The sequence below is a fragment of the Petaurus breviceps genome, unplaced genomic scaffold, assembly GCF_028583685.1.
Source record: "Petaurus breviceps papuanus isolate PSGF00001 unplaced genomic scaffold, PetGlider_PUasm1.0 446, whole genome shotgun sequence".
NCBI lineage: Eukaryota > Metazoa > Chordata > Mammalia > Diprotodontia > Petauridae > Petaurus > Petaurus breviceps.
The window spans coordinates 3,100,604-3,119,421 of record NW_027186338.1 but is presented as its reverse complement, the minus strand read 5'-3'; the positions used below and the strand labels follow the sequence as shown (position 1 = coordinate 3,119,421).

The window sequence follows — 18,818 nt, the reverse complement described above, 5'->3', positions numbered from 1 at the left end:
CTCTGATTGACTGCCTGCGTCAGCAAATAAGGATTCCGGCGGCCTAGAGGAGGATTGGTGGGATGGGGGAGGAGGCGGGGTGATTCAGAACCAGCCTCTTTGGTTGGGCCGGAGCCCCGTAGCTCTGGACGTAGGAGAGCGTCGGGGGGCGTGTCCCATAGGGCAGTTTCCAGCTTCCGGTTTCCGCTCTGGGGCTCCATAGTGAACCTCTGCAGTCGGAAACCTGAGTTTTAAGGGGAGTTAGTCGTTAGAGTCCGTGCTTGCTGTTCCTAGTTAGCTCTGGAGTGTGCGCTTTAGGGCGGCAGTTGTTAGTCATGACATTGACACTGGAATGGGCTCCCCCAAAATTGAGAATAGACTGAAATCCAGGCCACGCTCGTGGGGGCGCTGTGTACTCGGGAAGTAAAGCCGACAAGAGAAGCTTAAGGGCGGACTTGTTCAGTCTTTAATTATTCAGACGAGGGGAACGTGGCTGTCCGCCCTACATTCCCTGCTCTTGAGGGGCTCACGTTGTAATGAGAGAAACAATATGTAATTCAGCACACATATTCATATATAAACACATTAATTACATAACGTTAACGTTATGACTGTAATTCAGTATAACCAAGAGTCAGCCTGGCTTAGTGGGCAGGGTATTGCTCCCTCAATTAGCTTTGGAGACAACCAAACAAACCAGTATTTCAGTTTCCTCGTCTGTAAGATAGAGATTGGATTCATTGGTTTCCCTTTCGGATGTAAATCTTATGATCCAGCATCTCATCTGAGGCAAGCTTTGAACCTAGGTTTTGTTAAATCCAGATGCCACGCTCTTGTGTTTGTGTAAATGTTTCGCCGGTACAGAGTGAATTTCTTGACTGGAAGGAGAGATTGCTAGCACAATGCTTAGCACATAGTAGGTGCTTAACTTATATGTCTAATTGAGTGTAGAATTCTGCTTGCCTCCAAGGGAATAACGGGTGGAAGCTCTCCAGTGATAGAAGTTAGTTCAACGTAGGAAATTCATGAACCCTCGTCTCCACCTCTTAGAAGCAAAGGTCGCTTCCTACCTTAGGCTTTCCCAGATTACCTCCAACTGCTAGTGCCTCCACCACCTCCCCAAACCACAATTACCTTATAATTGTATTTTCTAACTTAACGTATATACTACGGTATCTCCTATTGGATGTAAAGTTTCTTGAGTGCGAGAACTTTAATTTTTTTTCTTTGTATTCTTATTGCCTAGTCTGTATTACTTGTTTAGTAAATGCCAATCTAACTAACAACACTGCCTGAAAGTGAAAGTCTCCTGACCTTGGAAGTGATCGATTGGAAAAACTTCAGTTCCCACATTAGTAAGAGATGTTGAGCCATATGATCTTCCAACAGTAAGAATAGCTCTCATTTGTACAGTGTTTTGAGGTTTGCAAAGCACTTTGCTCACAATGACCCTACGAGGTGTGTAGTACAAGAATTATAAACTTGTAGCACTTTGCTATAGCATGAACTGTAACATTTTTGAGTATATGTTTTGTATGTTTCAAGCAAAGTAAATTTCTAACCCATATTTTCTGCATGTCTTATCTGCCTTTTTAGGAGAGAACTACCCACAGGTTACCTAGTTGTAGGTAAAACCACACTCAGGAACAGCTGATGACCTTTACTGGAGCCCATAAAGGATTTTTTTTTTCAGATTAAAAGGAAAAGCACAGATACACTCTCATCCCTTTGAAGCCATGCATCATTAGTGCATAATTTAGATACATTAAATATTTATAAAAATCCGGCGTATAAAACAGTAAGAGTATAACATGTCCTTTCTGAATTTCAGATAATTTCAAATCTAACTAGATTAATCACAAAACAGTATCCTTCAAGAGAGGTAGTGATATTCTCTGGAAAAATCTGAGATAAAGTGATAAATGTTTTATGTTTTATGCTAAGGAAACATTTCCAATAAGTATTAAGCTCATTTTTTTTTTCATGAAGGATTTTTTAAATTAAATTTTATCTTAAATTGATTTTTAAAAGAAATTGTTCTTTTTCCCATAAAAAGTGTGATTAAATAATATAAATGAGGATGGGCATAAGATGCATAAAATAAAATCAATTATGCATTTATGACATGAACCATTTTGGGCCTCCCATCACCTGAGCAATGCCTAAAACCTATATTGGCCAATCAGGAGGAAGACATTTTGGTCCCCTCTTAACATAGCCTGTCAGAATGCTTTGTGTGCTCTGGCATAACAGACATGCTTTGCTTCACTCTCTGAGTGAAACCAAAATGCCCCTTCTTGTGTCAGCAACTACAAGGCCAAATGAAGCTGACCATGAGCATTCTTCTGTTTATGACTGTCCAGGGCAAGGCATCTTGAACTGGACATTATCTTGAATAATGGGACTTCTCTTATGTTTTATTATGTCAGTGGTAAAAAAAAAAACACAGACATCCTGGATCTGTAATTTCAGTTGACACATTGATATTCTCTTACCTTATTTTATTTATAACATATTCTGTTAAGAAATTTCTTTCTCACATTATGGTTAAACACATATGGAGACTATAATTTTGTGTTGACAGAGACAACCTGAGTTGATATTGCTCTAAGTGTATAAAGGGTTTCCTTCAGCTTGTTTACCTCTGAGTTCAGAATTATTTTCTGACTCCCTGCATGCATGATTCTCTGGCTTAGAGAGAATAAACAAGCACATTACAGCACATGTACAACCTGACTGGTCAATCCTTTGGTAAGGTGAACCCCATTCTGTTTGTTCTTGAACAAACCTTTGGTTAAGGGGAAAAGAATTCTGTTTGTTTCTTTCAACCAAATCTTTAGTAAATAGTTGACAATATACAAACAAGGATCATAATTGTGACTGTGGTACCTTATCCTGGCTTGGTGACCCCCATTTTCTTGAATATTAAATGCGCCATCCTATGTTTCCTAATGTGAAATTACCCCTTTAGTTCCTCTCTGCACTTGACTTTCCAGACAAATTAGCCTCCTGTTCCCCATTGTGACAAATAATTCATTTAGGCTGGAGAGGGGTGAAGATAAAAGTTAAGTTTATTAGAGAACTCAGTGGCCTGTGTCTTGTAAAATAGACACACCCTATAGAAACAAAAGCAAGCCTTAAAAATCTATGCCCACCACAAAGTCCCTCTCCTGTCTCCCTATTGACTGGGTAATACCGGGTATACAACTTTCCAATAAGCCTATTACACAGTTCCCCTTGATATGTTCTCCCTCCCACTATATGCATTGTATGACCATTAAAATGAACCTTTAGTCCTTCCAGAGGAGAAGTTAATATTCATAAGCTTATTACAAATGAGCATTCCAAACTAGACTTAACTTTTACTCTATTTAGCTGACTTCTAACTTCAAAACAAGATGAAACCATTTGTATTCTGCTTTGCCCCTTATCTTCTGTGTGAGACACAATTCCTTATGTCTCACATTCTTCTGATATTCTGAATTTATGGAAACAAATTTTTCCATTATATCTCTCAATTTCCCTCTTCTGATGGAAGATGATCTAGTAGTAATCTATGTTGATAATGTCCCTGTTTAAATGTCTCATCCTTAATAGCCATGGGCAGAGAAGTTCTCTTAAGTATACTGATTAACCTGATGAATGAAAATGTTTAATCAACATCTCCCACTGCTTTCTTTTACAATCAATTTATTTTCTTGCTCTTGCAAATCACAGAACACTTCTCAAAGTGAGCCCCAAATCAACATCTGGGTTTTTCAAAGGGGGGGGGGGCTCGCAACAACGGCTTCCCAGAGTGTCATCTGATCAAATCACAGAACACTTCTCAAAGTGAGCCCCAAAACAAAGCTACACATCAGGGCTTATATAGCCTTCTCCTGGCTCAGAGAATGTAACAATCTTATTGACCCACTGGCCAATCAAAAAGTATCTACTGAAAAACAAGCCTCCCACCCCAGGCTCCAGGTGCACTTTAGCCTAGGGGCAGGGAAGATCTTAAAAATTTACATTCCCATTACACACAGTGAGTAGAGCTCCAGCCCTGGAGTCAGGAGGAGCTGAGTTTGGATCCAGCTTCAGACACTTAACACACACACACACACAAACTAGCCGTGTGACCTTGGGCAAGTTACTTAACCCCAACTGCCCTCCAAAAAAAAAAAAAGAAGTGGAGTTCAACCTAGCCATCAACTGCAAGGGGTGAGCACAACCCAAATCAAGCAGCCCTGAGATGCATATGCTCGGGGCTTATATAGACAAAAGCTACAACATAACCGTTACCAAGGGGAAACTACAACTCAACAGTTCTTATGAGCAAGTGGGGAAAATACAGAAGCCAAAAGATAGCAATCACTTCATTGCCTAAAGACCCATTTGTTGCCCAACTGGAAAGTCCCCAAGTCTATTCTCAGAACCAGGGAGGAGGGGGCTATGGGTTCCAGGTGGTGGTTTTGGGCAGGTCAGGCTTTGCTGGCAGGTTCAGGCAAGTCTCCTAGGTGGGCTTTGTTTGGGCAAGTCTTCTAGGAAAACTTACCCAAGATGGGGAGAGATGGGGGATGTTCACAAAATGGTGGTAATAACAAAATGAGTCAACAGCTTGCTAAAGGAGACCCCCCAAAATTACTGAAGATATAACACTTTAAAAAATAGACTAACCCAAATGGCAAAAGAGGTCCAAAAAGTCAATGAGGAGAAGAATGTATTAAAAAGCAGAATTGGCCAAATGAAAAGGGAAGTCCAGAAACTCATTGAAGAAAATAATTCCTTCAAAATTAGAATAGAGCAAATGAAAGCTAATGACTTTATGAGAAATCAATAAATTATAAAACAGAACCAAAAGAATGGAAAAATAGAAGACAATGTGAAATATCTCATTGGAAAAACCACTGATCTGGAAAACATATCCAGGGGGGATAATTTAAAAATTATTAGACTACCTGAATGTCTTGATCAAAAAAAGAGCCCAGGTATCATCTTTCGAGAAATTATCAAGGAAAACTTCCCTGATATTCTAGAACCAGAAGGTAAAATAGAAATTGAAAGTATCCATTGATTGCCTCTTGAAAGAGAACCCAAAAGGAAAACTCCTAGTGTTGAGGTTTAGGCTTAGGGGTGCTTAGGACCCCAAATGCCGAAATGCCAGGTTTTGTCAAATGAATTCAACTCAAGCCTTCTCTCAGCCAAAGTAAAGAAAAGTTTATTAAAAATTCACCACAATAAGTAGACTCTTAAGGAGCCTGAGCATTTGTGATGCTTATATTGATAAGCAGGTCAGAACACCTTCATGGAGATAAGATGGATCTTATATACAGAAGCACTTGTGAGAGGATTTAGGGGCAGTCTAGTAGTTTGGAGGGACTAGAAGAAGGGTCCAGGATGGATCTTAAGGAAGAGCCTAGGGAGGATCTTGATGGGACTGAGGTCAGACTTCAAGAACCAAGAGAATGGAATTTTGATGGGATCAAGGGTAGGAAACAATAGGAGTTAACAGACAACGGACAGCTAGGCTAGGTTAAGGGTAACAGAGATTCAGTCATAGTGATAATGGAAGGCTTATGGCCTTAGGTGAATGTTAAATCCAGTGGGAAGATTCAAAGAGAGTTGAAGGGGGTTCCTAGAGCCTATACCCCATCACTAGGAATATTATAGTTAAATTCCAGAGTTTCCAGGTCAAGGAGAAAATATTGCAAGCAGCCAGAAAGAAACAATTTGAGTATTGTGGAAATATAATCAGGATAACATAAGATCTACAAGAAGGGATCAAAGGGCTTGGAATATGATATTCTGGAGGTCAGAGGAACTAGGATTAAAACCAAGAATCACCTACCCAGAAAAACTGAGTCTAATACTTCAGGGGAAAAATTGACACCCAATGAAATTAAGAACTTTCAAGCATTCTTGATGAAAAGACCAGAGTTGAATAGAAAATTTGACTTTCAAATGCAAGAATCAAGAGAAGCATGAAAAGGCTATATTGGTACTTCTCTGACTCCATCAAGCTCCAGGAAGCTCATTATTGGAATAGCCTTATCAATGGGTAAACTATGAATCCCAAATCTCCATTTAAAGAGAGATGTCAGCTCAGAAATCTACTCATTTCTAGTTTGTTTGCACCACCTTGAGATTTTTTAGACTGACTTCTCCACCATACATTCCCCACCCTCCTCTCAGCTTTTTTTTTTAATGTTTTGTCTTCCTCTAATAGTAAACTCCTTGAGCACAGAGACTGTCTTTTTTTTTTTAATTTGTATCCTGCAATACTTAGCACAGTGCCTGACTCATAGCAGGTGCTTAATAAAAGTTTATTAACTATCGACTGTGCCTGTACACCAAAGTATGATCACAGCCAGCAAAAATACCTCATGAATTGGTTTAGTTTGTCTGCATGAGCTGTCCTAAATTCAATCAGTGTTCATAAATCTGTCTGAACAAGGGGAATCTTCTAAGTACCAAGGAATATATTCCCCTTTCTAGAATGACAGAACATTGGAACTAGAAGGGATGTGAAAAAAAATAGAGTCAAAAAGTCCTGCTTTGTATATGGGAAGACTGAGACACAAAGAGGGCATGTGATTTTTTTTCAAGGTCACATGGCTAATCAATAATGAAACTTGGGCTTGAACCGAGGTCTCCAGATTGGATTGTCCACCACTTTTTATATTATTGGAATGCCTCATTATGGTCTTATATTGTTATGAAATAGAATTGTTGACAGGAAATAAAAAGAAATTGTAAAACTTATGTCTAAAATTGTTACCAGTAATTAGGTAGCTTATTGGAAAGACTGGGGTAAACCTGAGTATGGTATGACTTCAAAAAGTAAAACCACTCAAGAATAGAGTAATTATTATCTTATACAAAAGAGATACAAGAGGAAGAACCAATATGGAAAATTTAGATGGGGAGAGGGCTGTTAGTTCTGGAAAACTACTTTAATTGGGAATGGGTTTAAGAGAGGAAAATATATATACATCTAGAAGAATATAAAAAAGTCTTCTAAATTTAGAAAGAAATAAAACTCTATGGGGATAGGGAGGGGGGAGAGGGTAAAGGAGGGATCTTTAGAGAAGAGGGTGAAGGAATGGGTTAAAAGGGGGATATAGAGGGGTCTTCAGATTTAGGGGAACAGGAGGGTAAGGGAGAGAGCTTTAGAAGGGAGAAGGACAGAATAGGTCAGAGGGGTGTACAAAAGAGTGTTTAGATTTAGGGGAATGGGAGGATAAGGGAGGGATTGCTGGAGTGAGGGTAGGTTAAGGAATAGAAAGGCAACGTAGCAGGTAGAAGTAAAGTAGCAGAGTTGGAGATAAAGGAAAAAAGAGATACGTACGCATAAAAACAAGAGTGGGGGTAGAATCTCTTAGGGAAAGTATATGTTAATGTATGTATGTGTGGATATATTTACATGTATGTACATATCAATACCTATATATAAATATATCCATGCTCAATTGTAGACTTGGGGTGGCAGGTAGGAGGGAGGAAGGGGGAAAAAATCAAAGTAAAAAGTCTTCAACAGAGAACAAAGGAAAACCTACAAGGAAGTAAAGAAAAGGACAGCTTTCAACATATCACACAGTATTTAATATATAGACTTATTTTTTTTTTTTGCTTTTTGTAGGGCAATTGGGGTTGTGACTTGCCCAAAGTCATCCAGCTAGTAAGTGTGTCAAGTGTCTGAGGTTGGATTTGAACTCAGGTCCTCCTGACGCCAGGGCTGGTGCTCTATTCACTATGCCACCTAGCCACCCCTAGACTTTCTTAAAATGGTAAGTTATTGCAATATATAATCTTTTCTTCTTTTATATTTAAGTTTATAGTTTCTTTTTCTTTTCTTATTATGTGTTTAAGTTCTAGTATTTTCTAAAATAAAACATTTTTTAAAAAGAGCAAAAAATCAAATAAGAGAGTTAGAGGAAAAATTGGGGAAAGAAATGAGGCTAATGCAAGAAAATCATGGAAAAAGAGTCAATTGCTTGGTAAAAGAGGAAAGAGAAGAGATGGAAAAAGAAAGGCCATTTAGGAGTCTATTGAATTAGATTAGGCAAACGTTGAGAATGTGGTGAGCTGCATGAGTGGAGAAGAGGGGATGGATGTGAGAGAAGTAGAGACAGAATCAACAAAATTTGTCATCAATTGGATCTGGAGCACAGTGGAAGTGAGGAATAGAAATGCATGGCTGTTCTGCCTAAGAAAGGATACCTCAGTCTTTTATACCTAATTTAGCTTGTAACAACCTGGTCCCATTACATTTGCCCCTCCATAATTCTTTTTTCTTTGTTTTATTTTTAGTTTTTAATATTCATTTCCACGAGATTTTGAGTTCCAAATTTTCTCCCCATCTCTCCCCTACCCCCATCACAAGATCGCAAGTATACTGATTACCCCTTCCGCCAGTCTGCCCTCTCTTCTGTCACCTCCTATACCTCCCTTCCCCCCTTCCCCCTTACTTTCCCGTAGGGCAAGATGAATTTTCACACCCCACTGCCAGTATATCCCCCTCCATAATTCCTGACGATGCCTATTTGGCTCTCTGCCTAATTCTTGATACAGCTTCAAACCCATCAAGTTCACCAAGTGAACAATCTTCCTTAATTCCCAATGGTCTTGTCGTTCTCTCAGAAGGCCTGGCAAGACGGCAGTTTACCTAAAACTGTGATGCAAAAAATTGACCAACTCTCTCTGGATGTTTATTAGGTGATAGTTCAGACTTTGCATCTTATGCTCCTTCTTCCCTTAGCCCAGGAGCTTCTAGAACACTGATGCTTTAGGACAAATAAGACAGTATGACCTAGTGGACAAAGTGCTGGACCTGGGGTCGGGAAGACCCTAGTTGGTACCCTACCTCAGAAAAGTACCAACTGTGTCACCTGGAGTGACCCGCTCCTTCTCTCTGGGCCTCAGGTTCATAATCAATAAATTGGGTTAATGATAGCCCCGAGCTTAAAGTCAAGTGAGATCGTGTATTTCTGTACATTGGCTGCCCTTAAAGAGCCGTGTAAAGACCAGTAATTATCACAAGATATTTCCAGAGGCAAATTTAATAAAAGAAGTTGGAAGGATAGATGGAGCTTTGGACCGTTTACGTTCATAGGGCGTAGGAAGAACCCAAGGTCTCAGGAGTCAGACATCCTGAGTTGGAAGCTGGTGTCTGGACACTAAGTGAGGTCCTGAAACTGGGAAATCTCCAGCCCGTGTCAGTTTCCTCAGCTGCAAAAGGCGGGGGCAGGGCTGCACTGCCTCCAAGGGCCATTCCTGGTCTCCAGCCTATGTTTCCCTCTCCTGGCTTTCCCCCCTCCTCTCTCTTCTCTGCTCCTTTCCCCTCTCACCCTCTCCTTTACTGTCCTTCACTCCCTTCTCCCCTCCCCTGCTCCCTCCTTCTCCCTTCCGGTAGCACAGGCTCCACCCCCGCTCCCTCTCCTCCCTTGCCTTCTCCCCACCCCCTCGGTATTTTGGTCCTGAGTAGCCTCCGTAGGCGCAGCGGGAAGATGGCGGCGTCCACTTTGGCGGCACGGGCCGCTGCAGGTCAGTGAGAAGCCCCGGGCTCCGGGGTGGGAGCACCTTGCAGGATGTGTCGGGCCCCGCGGGTGCGGTGGGGGCGAGCAGGCCGGGCTGGGCCCCCCCAGAGTCACCCCGCTTCCCCAGGACCGGAGGCCCCCGTTTCATCGCCCCGCACCTTTGCGGAGCGGACCGCGTCCTCCACCCCTCCTCCGCATGCGCAGTTTGTGCCGGCTCCGTCTCCTCCCTCTTCCCCCCCCCCACGTTTTTAAAGGGGGCGGGATGGGGAGGAGGAAGCGTGATTATGTTTTCTGTATGAATCCTGCACCTGCCCAGAAAGATTGGAAGGGTAATTAGACACCCTCGTTTTACAGATGGAGAAACTGAGGCCAGGGAGACAGGAAGTGTCACGCAACCACGAAAGAGCTTATCGTGTGCAGGGCCTGGAGGCAGAGGGCCCAGAGGGCTCGGGTGGGAGCAGCCTCGAGTAGACCGTCCCATCCCCGGTGCCTGGAACACGTCACTGCACCTTCTAGAGCCCTTAGCTCCCTTCACACCCCACCCCCTGGCGCTCACTTTGTGCGTAGTTATACGTGACCATTTGGTTTCCCCGAATAGAATGTAAGCCTCTTGAGGGGAGGGACAGTTTCACTTTTTTGTTACCTTTTTTTTGCTTTTTTGGAGGGGGGAAGGCAGGGCAATTGGGGTTAAGTGACTTGCCCAAGGTCACACGGTTAGTAAGTGTTAAGTGTCTGAGGTGGGATTTGAACTCAGGTCCTCCTGACTCCAGAGCCTGTGCTCTATTCACTGGGTCACCTAACCGCCCCCACTTTGTAACTTTTGTATCTGGCACACAAGTTCATGATAAATGCTTTTTGGTTAATGGGGAGAATAATTCAGCAGAATGAACCAGACCACTGGCCACGTCCCAGGACAGATAACTTATTCCACACATTTGCACCCATCCTCTGACGTGGCCTCTATACTGCTTGGAGAGGAATACCTTTCAGTCGTGTGAATTGTCCTTGGTCTTCTAAGTTTCTCCCAATTCTTTATATTCATCATCTCTTCGATACTCTGTAGTGTGGGATGTCCCTAAGTCCCCAGGCTATGGGGACTCTTTGCTCCCCGTTCTTTGCAAGCACAAATGTGTGGAGCGACAGCACCTCCCTCCCAGGGTCGCAGTGCGGGTGAGATGAGGCCATACCTGTGCAGGCTTTGCCAGCTTTCAAGTGCTCCAGCATGGCAGCTTGTGTGATTACCCTGGCCTCCATCCTCGGGCTCCCTGGTACAGGTGTCCACCATGGCAGTGCTGGTATGCTGGGTTTGGCCAGGGCCTTGGGGGGCCATTCCAAATGGTTTTCCAGACTGAGTCACACAGTTCCATCAGCAGTGCTCTGGTGTCCTTGGTCACCGGCCTCTCCACCCATGGCCATTTCTAGGCTTGGTAACCAGGTAAGTGGGATAGCCTGAGCTTTGAGTCCGTATTTTTCTTATTTCGCCCTTTGGGGTGTTCTGTCACATGGTTGTTGGTAGTTTCATTTTTTCTTTGAAAACTTCTCAGTTCAAGGGGCAGGTAGCTATCGCTCCCCTCAGTAAAGACAAAGTTGTCTACAGCTGGATCTTTTCAAGAGGGCACTGAGCCATCCTGTGAAGCAGTGTGTTTCCTTACTGCGGTGTATGTGGATGGCACACTGGCCCTGGAGTCAGGAGGACCCGAGTTCAAATTTGGCCTCAGACACTTACTAGTGTTGGGACCCTGGGCAAGCCACTTAATTGCAATTGTCTGCAAAAAAATAAAAAAAGAAAGAAAGAAAACTGCCTGTTTATGTCCTTGGACCCCTTATCTATTGGGGAATGTTGCATTAATTCTCCAAGTTATGTTGTAGGCTGCTTAAGGTTAGTGACCATGCATCATATATTTCCTGTATTCTCCACTCTGCTAAATAACCATAGTAAGAACTCAGTAAACTTTAGTATGATGGCTCTTTGGCTGCTTCCCACTTTCTTGTAGCACTTGGCAATTTTGAGCCACAGTTTAACGTAAATACTTTGCACAGTATTATCTTGAGGATCACCTCTCTGTCTGTCTCTGTTCACAGGGATCATTCGACCGCTCAATATTTTGGTTTCATCGGCCCTCCAAAATTGCTCCAACTCCGTGCGTCTGATTTCCACGCTGTCTGCACGGCGGCTTAGCCATTTTCAAACACCACTTGTTTCTCCTGCTGCCAAACTAGTTCCACCTGTTAGAAGTCTTGCGTGTGGACACCCTTCAGCAATCCTTAGCAGGTACAGTCTATTTCAGGAAATATCAGTTAGTTAAGCAATAACTAAATCAGATAAGTAAAATTTTAAAAGAAAAAATAATTTAAAAAAGTAATGGGGGGACAGATAATGATTTTCTCTATTATTACCTGCATTGTGTTATTTTAGGCCTTTTCTTAGCATAGCATATGGAAACAGGGAGATGTCAGTCACAGAGCAAGATGCCCCTTCCAGGGCTGGGGCACGTGTTGTGGAGAGTGCAGGCGGTTGTGACACATGTTGTCTTCCCTTCAACACTGGTGCTAAAAGTGGACGGTTGACGAGGCCAGCTCATGGATGTTTGACACTTCACAAAATCATGATAGAGTCTCTTGTCCAACATCCCTGACAGTGGCTTATTTAACCTCTGGGGAAAGTCTCAGTGATGGGGATCCCACTGCCCTCCTAAACAAGCTTGTCTCCTTTTACACAGCTCTGGTTTTTAGGACATTTTTCTGGCCATCAAGCCATAATCTGCCTCTCTTGTCTTTTCTTCCCATTGTTCCTAGTACTGCCCTCTGGGGCTGAGCAGAGCAAGGCTCATCCCCTTGCACGTAAGCCCTTTAAACACTTGAAGACAGCTCTCACACCCTCCCTTCATTAAGCTCTCTCTTCTCTGGGCTAAACACCCCCAGCTTCTGTAACTAATGTTCTGGGTACACTGACCAGCCCTCTCTGATCACCCTCCTTCAGACACGATCCAGTCTGTCATTGTTGCCCAGAAGGGGGAGCCCCTACCTAAGGGCAGGGCCACCAAGACAGTCCAATCAGCTGAGGCTGCCACAAGGGAAGTCATTAGCAAGCATGCATTAAGTGCCTGCTGTATACCAGGCACTGTCCAGGGTGCTGAGGGTAGAAAGGCAGAGATAGAGGAGCTGCCCCCCATGCCTGGCCTGTGTGGTCTCTTGCTGAGCCTTACTCTGCTCACAGGAGCTGCGTTTCATTCACACTTCTCCCACCCCTGGGCAGCAGCTCATTTTGTGAGCCCTGTTGGATCGCCTCTTTTAGATGTGGTCTCCTGTTCCAGCCTGTCAAGATCTTTTTGGAACCTGACTTTCATGCGGGTTACCTATCACCCTCTTTGCTTTGTTATGCTTTCAACCAAGGCATTAATAAAAAATACAGAGCCCTAGAGGGCCCAGGGCAGATCCCAGGGCATTCTGCTGGAGAGCTGCCTCAAGTGGACATCAGTCCATTAACGGCTGCTCGGGTAGTCATTCCATCATCTGTCAGCTGTCGTCATCCAGTCATTCCATCCCGCCTGGATCCAACCACTTCCAACTCCACTTGCCTACACTGTCCATCCCAGATTGTCTCCATCTTATTCACAAGAATCCTTGAAAAAAATCAAGTTTCCTTTGCCAAAGCATTTCCTTGTTCCAGTCTAATAGCCTTGTCAAAGAAGAAAGTGAGGTCAGTCTGGCACATTGTTTATTGGTTGTTTTTTTTAACCAGTTCATTTCTTTTGATGCCAGAAGGCATCACGCATGGCCCATCTGAGACGGTGTGTCTTTGAAGCCATGCTGATTCTGAGTGATCATTGCTTTTCTTTCTAAATTAGATGCTCACTGCTTCATAATACAGTCTAGAATTTTGCCAGGAATCTAAATCAGGGTCACTGGTCTATAGGATGAAGGCTCCACTTGGTTCCTTTTATTAAAAATCAGTGCAGGATTGGCCCGGCTCTAGACCTCAGAACCTCTCTAGCTCTGCACAGGTTTTCAGACATCATGGACAAGGAGCTCAAAAATCTCTCACTTAACTTGGTTTCAAGGCCTTGTTAATTCTTTTTGTTCTTTCCTTCTAAATCTAAATAACCTAAAGATCATTTTCCTTAGTAAAGAAAAACCAGAAGCAAAAGACGTTGAGCAGTCCTACCCGGACGGTGATGCCGTTCCATTTTGGACCATCCTCCCACCCCAAACAGAGCTTCAAAAAATCCCCTTTGTCTTCATCGTTCTTTGCAGCTCATCTTCCATTGCCTATCGTCGTTTCTGTCTTCTGTAAGTCTTTCACAAAAAATTAGTAAGTTGGTTGGTGAATTTGCTGAACAGCAGCCTTGCTCTCTTTGGAGAGTTCTTTCTTCCTCATTGAAATTGTTTGTACCTAAGAATTCCATTTTTAAGAACTTTCCAGCTTTCTTAGTCAGGCTTTCAGTTCTACCTAACTTTTTTTCTGAACCCTGTGAGATGTATGCTCAAAATCTAGCATACATGTTATTCCCAGTTTTCCTCTTCTGTCATGTACTCTCAGGATGGAGTGACTATTTCCTCGAAAGGTTCCTGTCATTTTGATTTATGTGGCTGTTTCTACCTTCCTGATCAGAATCAGACCCTTTACCTTTTGAAGACTGCAGTTATTAAGGCAAGTCAGAAACGGAGCTGCATCAGTGCTTTTGCAGAGAGCGTGCCCCCCAGGTGTCTGGAGAGTGAGGCCCTTGTTATAGCCACGTTTGTGATCCCAGCTGGGAATGGTGAGAACCACTTGCCTGTTGATCCAGGACATGTGGTCATTATGACTGGAACAACAGAAGAGATGGGTTGGTCCGTCCATTCTCATCATCCCCCCTTGCTTTGGACGGTACACGTTGTGGATCGCGGGATTTGGGCACTTGAGACGGCTCCTCTGGGCCCACAGGTCACCGTGCAGCAGGGCCAGAAGTTCACTCTTGTGTCACATAAAGCACTTGCTCATCTTGTCGTTTGAAATGCTGGTGCAGTTGAAGGTGTTGGTTTTCTTTAATCTTGTAGTGTCACCCCTTTGCTCCCAGCCGTCCTACGACTGCCCGTCAGAACCTTAACATACTGTAGTCTAAGAAAAGGAAAACGGAAGTCTGTGAAAGCCGTGCTCTTCAGGTTCCTGCGCCTGCACTGTGGTCTTTGGGTGAGGAAGAAGGTGAGTGCCCCCCTCGTGCCTGCGTAGAGCAGCGTGCTCAGGCCGCGCCTGAGGCTGCTAAGAACGGAGGAGGCTGCCAGGCCCCGTCCACTCACTGTACAGATGAGGAAGTGGCGGCCACCTGCCTCACATTCCACAGAGGTGAGACTTGAACCCAGGGCCTCAGACCCAAGCCAGGGCTCTTTGTGCTGACAGTGTTAATGGAGAGACCGAGCACTCATTCCTCTTGAGTCTGGCCGTCCTTCCAGATGTATTTAATGCATGTTGCCTGTGTGTAAAGCACAGTTCCAGTCACTGCATACAGGCGTTTTAGAGAAGGTTTAGTCCCTGTCTTCCTGGGACTTTACTGGCTGGTGCAGTGTTTAGGCACAAGTGCACGGAGCTCCTCTAGCAGCCCGCCCTGTGGCTGTGACTGAACCTTTGGTCCCCAGAGCCAGCTGGGCCTATGGAAGGGTGGCAGGCTTACCGGGGCTCTGCCCACGGGGTCCCTCAGAGGCCAGTTTGATGTGGCCATAGCACATCATACCACATATCAGATGGGCAGGGCTTGTGTGTGCGCAGAGCACACACACACACAGAAACACATACACACACACAGACACACACACACACACACACACACCCTCTGTCCATCTAGGTCATTGTCACAGCTGAGCTTTTTCAGACCTTCTTTTGAAGTACAAGATGAGCAAAGTGACGAGTCCATAGGAACATCCTTTTTGGCTGTGGTTCTACCTGAAACCCCAGCTGCCTGCTGGGGAGGCCGAGGCTGCAGGGCCATGTGACCTGTGCTGGCCTTGAGCACATGCTGAGCCCTGGAGCAGGGCGTTGGCTGCCCTGTGGCCCAAGAAGGGGCCGACCAGCCCCGGCCAGAAGGTGCAGTCAGTTACAGCTTCCCTGCTGATGTGAGAGGGCCCAGGCCCTGCCTAGGCGTGCCTGAGTGAGAGAGGAGACCCATCAGCTTCTACACTGCCATAATGCAGCCTCCTCTCCTCCCCCAGCACCCCATTTCTTGTCCCTGTATCTGGACTGTGGTTCTTCTTCCTCCCTTCTCCCCTGAAGGACACCCCCTGCTCCCATCCCTCCTGCAGGGCTCCCCCCGCCGGCCCCCCCTCCCCCCACTATTGGTTGGTTGATTTGATTGTCTTGTGATGATCCTGCATGTCTACATATGTATGTTGTGTCCTTCCACGAGAAGCCCCTTGAGCAGCCCCTTTTGTTCTTGTCTTTGTACCCCCAGTGGGAGCGTGTATAAGTTCTTAACACACATTTTTGGGAATGAATGGAAACTGCAGAGCAGTGTGTAAATGTGAACTCAGTAATTACTGTTTAACTTGTTGTTCCCTTTGCTGACCTCTGCTTTTATAGTTAGTGACTTTAAGAAACCATTTCTTTGTATAAAAGTCCAGATTTAGGAAGGAGATTAGAAAGCCGATTCCCCTTAGTGCTGCAAGATTCTTTACAAAAGATTTGCCATAGGGTTGATTCATGTAAGTGCCAAACTTTTCTGAGTGCTGCAGTCAGAATATGCAATTTATGTACCTCCTGTCAGGTTCCTCAGGTACAAAGGCTTATATGAACTGACACAAGCCTTGGCCCACTTATTTTCCTCATTTATTTAGTATAAAAGTTCTTAGAACCCAGACATTGACTCAGCATCAGGCAAGGTTTGAGGGCATCAGCCACCCTCTTTGAGGCCAGTGCCATTGCCCAACACAGGGCCCCTCAAGGATATCGAATGCACTTGTCTGATTGGATTGGGAGAGAACTTCCAGGTTTGGGGTGGTAACGTCAGAGAGGTTTATCAGCCTTCCCTCCTGAGCCTGGGCTTCAGCATGTGGATTCCACAGCTTGTCGGGCAATGTTGAGTCCCAGGATAATTCTTTTGAAGTGGTCACATGATCCCCTCTTTGGGTTGATGGTTGCCAACGCCCCTTCCATCATGGCCCAACGAGCACTTGTTCTTAGTTAGCTTCGAGGTGGATGTCGTGTGTGGCCTTTTGCATTTAGCATGGGGAAGGGAAGCATTGACCCTTGTGGTCACCAGTTTTGGCCAAAGTATCTTTGGATCTGTATCCTTGCTCTTCACACACTAGAGCAGCTGATAGAACAGTAAGAATTTGGTGAAGCCACTTTGAAATTTCAGTTTTGATTCCCTTTTACCACTTGGAAGTTAAGCTACATTTTCCCATAAAGATCACTTTGGCCAACAGGGAGGGAGCTCCCCAGTTGTTGGAAAACCGCAGAGAAGAAGCAGAACTTCTTGGGGGCCACGCAGGCAGCACCCACTTGATACACCCCTTGTGCCCAGGCCTGGCAGCTCTCCCTCATGTCACCGCCCTGTTGTTTGTTTCCTGGCCTTCTGGCTCTATTCCCTCACCCTCTGACCCTGGCTTGTAACCCAGCCAAGCCAGTAGCATTTCCTAGTATTAGACATGTCTCAAAAAATTGTGTGTTGGGTTTGGTTTTTTCACTTCAACAAACATTTGTTAAGATCCTTCTGTGTGCCAGGTCCTGTACGCAACCTGGAAATACAGAAAACAGCAGCTGCCCTAAAGGAGCTTGGGCACTGTGCCGGAAAGTCACTCCCCTTTCAAGGCAGATCGAGAGAGGATGTTCTTCTAAGTAGCATTCACCTCCAAAAAGCTTGGAATAGGAGAATGCAGGGGAGTTGAGGGAGTGTCACATGCAGGACTCTACCATAGTCGGCATTCTGTTAGCCCAAGGTCTCCATTCATTGTTCCCTCTCTGATTCACCCCCGTGGCATGTGTAGGTCACAGGCAGGGACGCGATGATACTTCAGGATTCCTGAGCATCCGCTGGGTCGTCACAGACTGACTCGCTGTGCTACTTGGTGCTGGGTAGGGAGCTTATATGGGAGCCGTCCTCATTCCCTGACCATTCTCTGATTATTGTCAGTCAGTCGTATGTTTTGGTGTTGTGTGTGGTCCTAAAAAGTTAAGAGTTATCAGATGGGAAATAAAGAACAAAGCCCCAGACAGGAGAGCCCAGAGGGAAGACGAGCTGGGTGATGGCAGGCTGGGTCTTCCCATCACTTCTCCAGTCACTGCCTTTGCCATTTGGAAGTGGCTTTGTGAGCATGGAGTCGTGGATCATTGGGAGTCCATTTAAACGCCTTTGTCTTGTCTCAACAGGCCGGTTATAAGAAGAGGCTGTGGAAGAAGAAGCCTGCACGGAAAAAGCGTCTTCGGGAACAGGTGTTCTGCAACAAGACTCAGAGCAAACTGCTCGACAAGATGACCACGTCCTTCTGGAAGAGGCGGAACTGGTACATGGATGACCCCTTCCAGAAGTACCACGATCGCACCAACCTCAGAGTGTAGCCCTGAGCCACGGCCCTCCTTACAGAGATGAGTAAGGGCAGCAATGCAGAATGCCAGAATAAATCAGACAAATAACCAATGACTGTGTATTCATTATATGGGAACTTTAGCAGAATGTGATCTGTGTTAAATACATACGTACAGTCACCGTCTTGTTCTTGTTAACACCACATCATTATGTCTTTTCTTTTCTTCAGCAGTCATTTATCAAGGGTCTGCTAAGTACCAAGCACTGAGGGTCCAAAGACTGGATGAAAAGGCTCTGCCTTCCCTGGGCTAGGTGCTCATGAGGGGCAGCAACACGTGCCCAGGAAATGAAGGACAAAATATATAGATAGGCTTCCTGTAGGAGGCATCCTCTGAGCTGAACTCTGAAGGAAGCTAAGCATTCTCTAAGAGAGGAAGGAGAACATTCTAGACCTAGGGCACAGCCCGGGCAAAGGCACAGAGAGAGGAGATGGAATGTTGGGCACGGAACAGGAAGAAGGCCAGTTTGGCTGTGATGTAGAGCTCATGTGGAATGATGTGTAGGAAGCCTGGAAAGACAGGGCTTAAAAGAGCATGTGGTATTCTTTATTTTTTTCCAGATCAAGAAACTAAGGTATCACTATAAATGTGGTTTTGTTAATTCAGAACAAGAGGGAGGGTCAACACTTGGATTATAGAAGCTGAATTTTAAGATCTTCTCATTAAAGACCAACAGGGCATCTGATGAGCTGGGGAATTCTTTGGAGTTCCATCTGGGGCACAAAAACTCTGTAATTTTGAATAAACAATATTAACTTTGCTCCGTTTTA

At 44.7% G+C, this 18,818-nt stretch overlaps 1 protein-coding gene across 1 annotated transcript; it reads left to right on the top strand.

The window, feature by feature from the left end:
- The first annotated feature begins 9,368 nt into the window (after positions 1–9,368).
- On the top strand, positions 9,369–18,818 carry MRPL35 (mitochondrial ribosomal protein L35). The gene is made up of 4 exons (XM_069101065.1): positions 9,369–9,501; positions 11,577–11,766; positions 14,532–14,676; positions 17,833–18,818. Exons 1-4 carry the CDS (start codon positions 9,465–9,467, stop codon positions 18,019–18,021), a joined length of 561 nt encoding a protein of 186 aa, XP_068957166.1. The 5' UTR covers positions 9,369–9,464; the 3' UTR covers positions 18,022–18,818.

Excerpts from the sequence above, each read along its gene's own strand:
- MRPL35 (XM_069101065.1), top strand. The coding sequence starts at position 9,465 with ATGGCGGCGTCCACTTTGGCGGCACGGGCCGCTGCAG. Across the intron at positions 11,767-14,531 it reads CCTTCAGCAATCCTTAGCAG|TGTCACCCCTTTGCTCCCAG; the intron begins GTACAGTCTATT and ends TTAATCTTGTAG. Across the intron at positions 14,677-17,832 it reads GTCTTTGGGTGAGGAAGAAG|GCCGGTTATAAGAAGAGGCT; the intron begins GTGAGTGCCCCC and ends TTGTCTCAACAG.